Source organism: Mauremys mutica, chromosome 9 (assembly GCF_020497125.1).
Source record: "Mauremys mutica isolate MM-2020 ecotype Southern chromosome 9, ASM2049712v1, whole genome shotgun sequence".
Taxonomy (NCBI): Eukaryota; Metazoa; Chordata; order Testudines; family Geoemydidae; genus Mauremys; species Mauremys mutica.
Genome location: NC_059080.1, coordinates 96,510,410 through 96,520,413, shown reverse-complemented (window position 1 = coordinate 96,520,413; position 10,004 = coordinate 96,510,410). Strand labels below are relative to the sequence as shown.

Here is a 10,004-nt window from a genome sequence, read left to right as displayed (position 1 = left end):
GGCACGAGCAGGAGAAGGAAGGCGCAGGACACTGTCACATCTCCAACTGCTGCAATATCCTTCCACCTTCACGGCACACAAAATAGTTCCAATCTCCGCCCGCTCTTCTGGCTCTGGCAGCCTTACGAACCCCCACGGGAAATATCACACCCGGTTTGAGTGGGGACATCCGTGACACGGGAGAGCCCTAAACGGGGCATATTTGTGGCTTGGACTGTGGGGCGATATACAGATCCCTCCGCGGCGAAAGGCGGATCGAGTTCCGGCGGCTGCATGCGTATATAAACCAGGCGCCGCGGAGGCGCTGCCTTTTCAGTTGAGGACAGAACAGAGGTGGGGGTTGGAGAGCGGAACATGTCAGGTGGTTCCACGGATTATAGCAGGTATTGGGGGGCTGAAAGGTGGGGGGTCTAATCGGGGCCTTCGTGGCTTTTTTTTTTTCTTGAGGCGATTTTAAAGGGCAGAGAGATGAACGCGGGAGGGGGTGGGGCGGCGCGTGTGATGCCGGCTCTTTGCCGTTGGTGGGAAATACCATCCCAGGTGGTTCCGTCCTGTTGTCTCCTGGTAGGCACGTTCTTCCCGCAGCTTGTCCGTTTCGGGGACCCATCCCCCGTGCGGCCCGGCATGATTTAGCTCCGAGAGGAGCTGGCCATGACGCTTCAACTTTGAATCCCCCTCTCCCCCCCGGTGTCCCGTTGGTTCACTCCGGTGTTTCGTGGGCCCGGCTTCGGGCGAGTCCATTTTCACGCAGAGCGGGAGGGGCGCGACGCTCAAGGCGATTGCCGGGCGCGTTCCTCCGCCTGCTGAGCGGAGCCGATTTGCGCCATCCCAGGGGTGGTGGAGCTCTCGCGAGAGTTTGCTCGTCCCGGCTGAGGGAGGAGGAGCGGTGCAGTGCATGGAAGCCGGAGAAAACCCTTCCCTCCCGGCTCTACAGCCCAGGTGGCCCACAGAGGGCAGCTCTCTTGCCTTCTCCCCGGCGGGGGCTACAGCGCCCAGCCGGCAACGCTCTTCGAGCCGGTTTTTTCGCTGCCAGGGGAGTGCTGCATGCTGGGAACTGTAGTCTCTGCCCTGCGCCTGTTGTGGCGGAGGAGGCGCGGCATGTTGAGGCCTGCTGTCTCTGCCTTGCTGCGGGGAAGCGTGCTGTGCTGCCACCTGTAGTTCGCTCGGGGGGTCGCTGCAGGGTAGAGGTGTTTTGCTGATCTTGCACTGTGGCTTAGGGGTTCTGAATGGTGACTGAGCCTGGCACAGAAAGTTGGGAGTACTGGCATCCATGCTAATGAGGAGGGGAGACTAGTTCTCATGCTGGGGAAAATACCAAAGCATTTTCTAGAGTCATCCATCACTGGTTCACGTTCCAGTTTGTTGTGGGCAGTGCTAATGCTATCCAAGATACTGAGGTCTTGTTCTTCGTGCAAGTTGTTAGTTGCAAAGTGTTAACAGCCTGCTTTTTCTTGGTAACAGAGACCATGGCGGCCCAGAGGGAATGGACCCTGATGGTATCATTGAGGTGAGCAACTGCATAATACCCTTTAGACTCAATCAAATATGGAGGTAGGTAATCCGTGTAATAATCTTTTTGTTTCTTTCCTTACAGAGCAATTGGAATGAAATTGTTGACAATTTTGATGATATGAATTTAAAAGAATCCCTTCTCAGGGGTATTTATGCTTACGGTTTTGAGAAACCTTCAGCTATTCAACAGAGAGCTATTATTCCATGTATCAAAGGTAGGCAAGCACAAAAGTCTACTGCATCTGTCTGCTAATGGTGACAACACAAGTTAACTAGAAAAGAGAACTTTTTAAATGTATGTACTATATAGTTATTTTTAAAGTGTGGTGATACTTACTTTTAACCCTTGAACAAGTGAGATGATGGTATACCATCTTTCGGGACTGACCTGAAATGGAGAGAGCTCTTAATTGCTGATCACTTATTTCAAAAGGAATAAAATTAAACTAAATATGAATAACTTGTGTGGGAGCAGTAAATATATATCCTACTTTTTTTAGGGTATGATGTGATTGCTCAAGCTCAGTCAGGTACTGGCAAGACAGCCACATTTGCTATTTCCATCCTGCAGCAATTGGAGATTGATCTCAAGGAGACCCAAGCACTAGTATTGGCCCCTACCAGAGAACTGGCTCAACAGGTATTGATAGTGTAGTTAAAAAAAAAGCTGCTTGCACATTGCATAGGTTTCAGGTTTCACAACTGTGTAGGACAGTTAACAGACTTTTCAAAGGGGTCTGTAACTAATATCCATTCAGAATCCTTGCCACTTTGAGTGTAATGGGGAAACAGAATAGCTTCTGTTTTAGGTTTTCCCTACCCACATAAAGGGAGTTCAGATGTGACTTGTTTGGAGGTGATGCTGGGATAAGGTGCAGGTAACAGCTGATATGCTGTGTAGTTCTGAAAGGGCATCTCCCAGCAAACAGTGAAATCTTAAAAATGACATATTAAAACAGTATGTTCTGAGTGGAAATAAAATGCACTTTTTGAAAACAACTCAAACTTGTGTGCAGTTGTGCAACATGAAAACTGCAGTGCACATGTGATCAGTTCATTGTCTTGTGGTGTATTTATCTGACCCATGCTGTGTTGCATGTTTACTTTACCTCAGAGTTTCAGTACTTTTTTTACTCCTTAAAATGGAACTGCTTTAATGAAGCTCCAGACTACATTAAATCCTGTACTGTTAAAGTGGCTCTAAGAATCCTTTGATTTAAGGTTTAATGGGATACATAAAAGTGTAGGTACCAGACTTATAAAATGTTTTGCAATTTGGTTTTATACTATATAAAATTTGCTTAGCACTCTTAAGTGAGAATTTTTACTTCCTCAGACCAAAGATTAGTGTCAACTGTGCTTGGAGGTAGAGTTGTCCAAATATGATACCTTTGGAATCTAGAAAAAATTGTGGTAGCAGATCAGTTATAGTTTGTTTACTAATCCTATACTCTCAGTGAAGGCAGTAGCAAAGTGAGACCTCACTGGGAACAGAATTGGACATTTTTTCAGGTGATGCTACATACGTCATTTGGCCTTAACACTGAGGATATTTGATTCTTGCCTAATCTGAGTTTACTGCATAGTTGTGTACTCTGACTGCCTGATGACAAAATGTCATAACTTATTTGCAAGCTGTTCTGCTAGTGTACAACACCAGTAATAGTTTTCTCAACTCTGCCAACACTTTGCAGTTTGGCCTCTGAAGGGAAAATTCCTTACGATATCTTAAAGAAAAGATCTAGGATTCATTTGATAATGGGACTGACTCTTCTGTTGGTAAGAAAAGAACTAGCTTAAATAAATCAACCCAAGAAATTAACATGTTGATGCCATTGGTGGGCTTTGTTCTTTAGTGACTTATTTAAATTTGGGGGAGATTAGCCGCAACTTCGACCCAGTTTCCATACCAGACAAGTGCATGTCCTTGTTCAGAACTGAATAGTGAATATAGAAATTAGTGTTCTGGAACTTAACTGGATTTTTTTTAAACATACTGGAAGTACTGACTTAAGGATTTTTATTTTAGATACAAAAGGTAATTTTGGCTCTTGGAGACTATATGGGTGCAACTTGCCATGCTTGTATTGGTGGCACAAATGTTCGTAATGAGATGCAGAAGCTTCAGGCTGAGGCTCCACACATTGTGGTTGGAACTCCAGGTCGGGTGTTTGATATGTTAAACAGACGATATCTTTGTAAGTACTGAATTCAGTTTCACTACTTTAGCAACCAGTATATTCACATGTGGAAGCTGCTTGATGGTTTCAATTGACAATGCAGAAAGCAGGCTTTGTAATTTCTGGGGTTCAACTTTCCAAGTAAATAATTGTGGAAGAAATGCATATTAAAGGCAATAGATATACCTGAACATTGCATTTAAAAATATTACTGTTCAGCAGTTGGAGGAGAAGTTAAGAATGTTTAAAACTTTGCATTAGATACATAACTTACAAAGTGTGAAACTTAAAAAGGGAGTGAAGTGATGTTTTACCATCTTTCGGGACTGACTTAGAAATGATGATAAAAGTTTATACTGATCACTCATATCAAGGAAGAGGTAGTGATACACAGCCATTTCAGATGCACTAAACAGTCTCCTTAGCATGCTTTATGAAACACTTCTCCCTTTCTCCTAGCACCTAAATGGATCAAGATGTTTGTCTTGGATGAAGCAGATGAAATGTTGAGCCGTGGATTTAAAGATCAAATTTATGAAATTTTTCAAAAGTTAAGCACAAATATTCAGGTAAAATCAGAATTTAGTTATAACTAAGATGAACAGCTTGTGTTAAGAAATGCAGGATAAGTTACAATGTAGCTGTCAAGTGCTGTATTGTCGTTCCCCCTGCTCAAATAAATTGTCTCATACTATCCCTGACTGCCTTGATTCCCACAGTAGACAGGGATGCTTGGTCTCATACATGTAATCTGTCTTCACTTAACCGTGTTAGATTAATTTCAATATTAATCAGTTGAGAATCATTTAACTATGGTTTCTGCTTTTGAGTGTTCACTGCACAAAATGCTCTCTTGGATGTTTAGGGTTACAGTACCTCTGAATATTGGTGTTTTTCTTACAATTTTAGAAGCATTTCTTCTCAATTTGTACTGTATCTCTTAGGTTGTATTGCTGTCAGCCACCATGCCAATGGATGTGTTGGAAGTGACCAAAAAGTTCATGAGAGATCCTATACGTATTCTGGTGAAGAAAGAAGAATTGACCCTTGAGGGTATCAAACAATTCTATATTAATGTTGAAAGAGAGGTAGGTGCAACTTTATTTCCTTTGGCTGGAAGTATTTAGAAGATCTCTTGTTTTTTCCACCTTCTTGTTCAAGCACTGTGCTAAAATTACAGAAACCAGGGCTGAGCCTTGGTTTTTGTAGTAATGCTAGCAGAGTACACATAAGAAGAAGAATAAATGTGCACTAGATCCAAAATGACTTGGGTGGACCTCTTTCTTAATGTCCAGTGTCCTATGTCTTAGGATTTGGTGCAATAATCTATGTGGAAACTTGCATATAATGCTTATTTTTCATGTTGTACCTATATAATTCTATATACTGAAATGTTAATTTGATAATGGGGTTTTCTGTAGTTCTTGCTCTGACATATTAAAAGATTTTTTACTTAGTAACTGAACTTGTTTAGCTAATACAAACTTAATTACCTGGCACTTTTTCCTAAACATATGCAAATTTATTTAGGAATGGAAGCTGGATACTCTCTGTGACTTGTATGAGACACTGACCATTACACAAGCTGTTATTTTCCTGAATACAAGGAGAAAAGTGGATTGGCTTACAGAGAAAATGCATGCGAGGGACTTCACGGTCTCTGCTCTGGTGAGAGTTGATGCTTCATTTTATCGAAGACATCTCATGCTTGTGATCTTGCAGGACTGATTTAAATACATTAATCTCCATTTCACTTGTGCAATGATAGACATTTTAGTGGGAATGATTCTAACAGATTCAGAAACTCTGGTTCTAGGCACCAAAACTGGTGCTCTTTAAAGTGAGAAGCAGGTTAAGTTACAATGTAGCTGTGAAGTGCTGTATTGTCGTTCCCCCTGCTCAAAGCAAAATGTTTCATACTATCCCTGCCTGCCTTGATCCCATAGCAGATGGGGACGCTTGGTCTCATACACATTTAAAATAAGAAATAGATTTTTCTGTTCTGGAATATTGAGATTGTAAAAGTTCTCATTTTTTATTTCTCCAGCATGGTGACATGGACCAGAAGGAACGAGATGTTATCATGAGGGAGTTTAGATCAGGATCAAGCCGTGTCTTGATCACTACTGACTTGTTGGTAACTATCCCAATCATCTTAGCATATGCGCAACGTGCTTCAGGTGGCATGTGACCAGAATTCATCACCAAATTTGGTCCATTGGTTGGATCATTAGCTTCCCCAGCTTGGGCCCCAGGTACTGATGGGAGTGCAGTGTGAACACTGATCCATGCCCCCAAACATCTCAATTACCTTAATACTGCACCTCCCCATTGTTTTAGTTTAGTATGTTCACACTTGCTGCCAAAAGCTTCTTGACTTGGTGAAGGTTACTGTAACCGAACCACTCAAGCTCTTGGAAGAGTAAAGACTACACTCCACTATGGGCTACACGGTTGTAGTTCATCACTATAATGTGGTCAACAAAATAAGGAGTAAATTTCTTACTCTAAAATGTATGGGCTTGTATTAAAGAGCCTCTGCTTTGGCTTCCAGGCTCGTGGCATTGATGTGCAACAGGTTTCGTTGGTTATAAATTACGACCTGCCGACCAATCGTGAAAACTACATTCACAGGTTAGTTGCTGCAGTGTTATGTCATTGAATCTTTCTCCTAATTTCACTGCTTCAGATTAAATCACAAGAACTTGCATCCTATTTTCTACATATTTCTATCTGTATAACTTGGACAAACCCACCCACTGCTCTGGGTTTTCTTAGTCCACTCAGTGGGGCTGGGGAGGATGGGGAACTGGAATAGTGTGTATCCAACCATACCAGGAAGGGCATACCCGTCTAAAATATTGAACACTAAGCACTGATTGGTACAGTTGTTTCCATAACATTTCTGAAATGGGGGAGGGGCAGAGCTTCTTGGTTAGTCAATGAAACAAAGCAGTGGGAAAACTTAGATGTCTTAGTCTGTCTTAGCATTGTTGCCTGATCCATTCATTGCTGAGGTGTAGTCCAATTGGCATCTACTGCTGTATTAGTATCTTCTGCACTATATCTTGTGGAGCCTCAGAAACTGCAAAAAATCGTTTCTAACTGCAGTGTTCATGCCAAGTCTAGTTATTGATTTGTCCACCACATCTTACTGCTTTAGGCCATAGCTCATTTTTCCTGGATTGCTGCTGTTGTTCACTTAGTAGGCTTCCATATTGTTAGCAACTTCAGCTGGGATAGTAAGAATGTCTTGACTTCCTGAGAGATCTAATTGCGCTGTATTTGTGCCTTCATTGTTTGTTCTTGGTGATTCCTCTTACAGTGGGATTCTTCTGTGGTGTTTTTTTCCTTCTTGGTAGCAATTTCAGTTTTGTTTCCCTAGCTCTAGTTAAATACTTCTAGTGGCTTTGTCCTCAAATTAAGTAAATTGTACTCTGTTACTTGATGTAAAAAAATACAGGAGTCGATAGCAGCAGTTGATGACACACGATGGTGCTCAGAAACGGCGTTGACCTAATTTAGGACGTGGATTCGTAAGCGGCACACTGTTTGAATAAAGAGCGAGTTGGTATTTATATACTTGTTTTTTTTCTTTTGTCATGATTATTCACTTTGTTTTGTCATGTATTTTAGCTCTTACAGAAAAGGTGTTTCACATTGTCCAGTTTTCCATGAAGGAAGCAGAACTGTTGGTGGGCTGTCAACTCACTAAAACTAATGTGGTGACGCAATCTGTCTCTTACCTAAAACTGTTATACAAAAGCAGTGATTTTTAGCTTTATATTGAATCTTGTCTTGGGTTTCCTTGTCAAACTGATAAGTTTTCCCACTGAAAACAGCATCTTAAATACTAAATATTTGATGTTTTCACAATGAAATATGAACATTTACTGTTCTGCATTACAGAATGTAATTGGAATACATCTGTTGCTGACTTTAATATTTTAGCATTCTTGAACATTTACCTGTGCACTAGGCTGACCAAGCTCTCTGCCCACGCTTGGGAAATGAATGAGGGTGGCTGGATGTGTAAGTTTCATTGCTAGCCATTCTCAAAGGTGCAAGAGTGGGAGGGTTGAAATGACTTTGCACTTCATATCACAACACCAAAAAGAGCTACACTGAAATTATTTTGCAGCCAAAACAGTAATCTTTCTCTACTGCTGTCTACAGGTTGGATATTTCTTAAGGTTGGCACTAACAGCTAACTTTTCTTGGCAAAATACCACTTTTGACTAGCATCTAGTACTGTAAATAAGGATAAACTGGCCTTTGGCAAATAAGGCCAGAAGATACCATTGTGATCATCTAGTCTGATGTCCTGTATAATACTGGCCATAATGTCTCACCTTCCCCTAGGAATTTGAATCTTTTAGAAAAACGTTTTTTAAATGTCTTCTGTTCTGTGCAGAATTGGACGAGGTGGTCGTTTTGGCAGGAAAGGGGTGGCTATAAACTTTGTTACCGAGGAGGACAAAAGAATTCTTCGGGATATTGAGACTTTCTACAATACTACAGTGGAGGAGATGCCTATGAATGTGGCTGATCTCATTTAATCCCTGGGATGAGAGCTTTTTTGAATGCAGTGCTCGCTGTTGCTGAATAGGCAATTCACAACGTGCATTGTGCTTCTTTCTTTGGGGATATATTGAATCTTGTCTCAATGCTCATAACGGATCCGAAATACAGATTTTTTTTGATCAGCGAAGCGACATTTTTGTCGTGAGCTCTTGTGGTGAAAGCCATTGGCTTTATCCACTTTAGGGTTAGACTGTTGGGGTTGGGTGGAAAGTCATGGGGTCTGTACATTTTTTCTTAAATTTATTTCCTAGTTCAGTAGAAGTGGTTGTATTAGATGTTCTTTATCATTTGATAATTTACTTATGGACTAAAAGATATAAGTGCTGTATAAAGTCAGCCAATTATGTTAAACTAGCATACCTTCCTTTATTGTATGTTTTTTACTTATACTTTTAGATTTGAATTGGAAAGGCCTTTAAAAATATATATAAACTTTTTATATAGAGTATTCAAATGCATTTTTGTTTGATATGTATTTATTCAATAAAATATTTAATTAGTGGTAAGTGTGATCGGACCCCATTAAGCCCCAGCAAGCAAGCAATCATACTATTATCTTAGGTAGGGTTAAACCCAGTAAAATTGCCATATTGCACATGTCTTAATGAAGTTTGAATGTTCAATAAAAAAAACTTCTATATTCACTTTAAAGTGTAAAAGATGTTTTTTGACTGACAGGGTCTTTCATTGAGTGGAGGTAATGTTTCATTTTGATCAGACTACCAGTGTTACACTAATCTTATTTCTTCTCCAAGCTTGGCATTTGAGTATAATCACCAATACTGGTTGTCATGACCATTCTTTCTGCTGCTAGTAGAGAGGGCTCCATAATCACTTACTTGTAAAGAAGTGAAACTACAGCTCTCCCACTAGCCCATGAACAGTTAAGCCAATAACTAGCCTGCAGGCCAAGGGCAGCTCCTTGTCAATGGTGTCTGGACTAATGTCTGTCTCACTAAAGTAGCTAGACATCCCATAGACCTGTCTTGTTTTTTTTTTTTTCCACTGGGGAAGAGCTCTACTGCTAACTGCATGGGGCAGGGAGGGGAAAGCTAAGGACAGTAGCCCTCAAACTTTTGTACTGGTGTGACCTCTTTCACACAGCAAGCCTCTGCATGCAACCCCCCTATACATTTAAAAACATTTTTAAAAATATATTTAACACTGTTATGCTGGAGGCAAAGTGGGGTTTGGGGTGGAGGCTGACAGCTTGTGACCCCCAGTTTAAGAACCCCTGGCTTAGGACTTATCTACAGGCAATTTCTACATTTATGCTAAATAGCTTGTATGGGTACAGCTTTGTCTGATTTCTGTATCTTGTAATAGAGCCATCTGTTAACTGTAGGGCTTTGCACATATGCAGCTACCATGTAAAACACAGGTACTTAAAAAAGCTAGTCTAGGCAAGCTCTTGTGGTTTTTAACCTTTTTCATTCATGGACCTCTAAAATTGCAAATGGAGGTGAAGACCCCTTTGGTTATCTTAGACAGTCTGGCTCCCAGGTTGTAAACCAGGGGTCTATGGTAATGACAACTTTGTGTTGTGATGGAGCTGCCAGGGCTGGTGTTAAATTTGTTGGGGCCAAAGCTTGAGGGCTGGCAGGGCTCAGGATTATAAGTGGCAACTGGGTGTGGGCATCAGTCCCCACACCTGTCTTACATGAATGTTGCTTAAGAGGCATATTGAAAACTAGCACAGTTACTCCTAACTCACTCTTACCACTGCAC

At 41.3% G+C, this 10,004-nt stretch overlaps 1 protein-coding gene and 5 non-coding genes across 8 annotated transcripts; all 6 read left to right on the top strand.

Moving 5' to 3' along the window:
* The first annotated feature begins 235 nt into the window (after positions 1-235).
* Positions 236-8,920, top strand: EIF4A2 (eukaryotic translation initiation factor 4A2). 3 transcript variants are annotated; one of them, XR_006582216.1, is made up of 12 exons: positions 236-383; positions 1,462-1,507; positions 1,595-1,727; positions 2,013-2,152; positions 3,542-3,710; positions 4,152-4,261; positions 4,637-4,780; positions 5,223-5,360; positions 5,740-5,829; positions 6,247-6,326; positions 7,156-7,259; positions 8,107-8,243. XR_006582216.1 is itself a non-coding variant. In XM_045030395.1 (11 exons), exons 1-11 carry the CDS (start codon positions 355-357, stop codon positions 8,249-8,251), a joined length of 1,224 nt encoding a protein of 407 aa, XP_044886330.1. In that variant the 5' UTR covers positions 240-354; the 3' UTR covers positions 8,252-8,920. The 3 variants fall into 3 exon arrangements, 1 of the variants encoding a protein (XP_044886330.1); XR_006582215.1 differs by having other exon boundaries at positions 7,156-7,263; XM_045030395.1 differs by lacking the exon at positions 7,156-7,259 and having other exon boundaries at positions 240-383; positions 8,107-8,920.
* On the top strand, positions 1,865-1,935 carry LOC123378147. The gene has a single exon (XR_006582489.1). It is a non-coding gene; the product is annotated as a small nucleolar RNA SNORD2 (small nucleolar RNA).
* On the top strand, positions 3,988-4,058 carry LOC123378148. The gene has a single exon (XR_006582490.1). It is a non-coding gene; the product is annotated as a small nucleolar RNA SNORD2 (small nucleolar RNA).
* LOC123378126 lies at positions 4,311-4,438 on the top strand. The gene has a single exon (XR_006582468.1). It is a non-coding gene; the product is annotated as a small nucleolar RNA SNORA63 (small nucleolar RNA).
* Positions 4,839-5,019, top strand: LOC123378145. Its single transcript, XR_006582487.1, has one exon. It is a non-coding gene; the product is annotated as a small nucleolar RNA SNORA81 (small nucleolar RNA).
* LOC123378125 lies at positions 5,538-5,665 on the top strand. The gene has a single exon (XR_006582467.1). It is a non-coding gene; the product is annotated as a small nucleolar RNA SNORA63 (small nucleolar RNA).
* Positions 8,921-10,004: the final 1,084 nt, after the last annotated feature.

What these genes read in the sequence shown, in the direction of transcription:
- EIF4A2 (XM_045030395.1), top strand. Translation starts at nt 355, where the DNA reads ATGTCAGGTGGTTCCACGGATTATAGCAG. An exon ending in CCAGAGAACTGGCTCAACAG is followed by an intron (nt 2,153 to 3,541) that starts GTATTGATAGTG and finishes TTTTTATTTTAG; the next exon opens with ATACAAAAGGTAATTTTGGC. An exon ending in ATATTAATGTTGAAAGAGAG is followed by an intron (nt 4,781 to 5,222) that starts GTAGGTGCAACT and finishes AAATTTATTTAG; the next exon opens with GAATGGAAGCTGGATACTCT.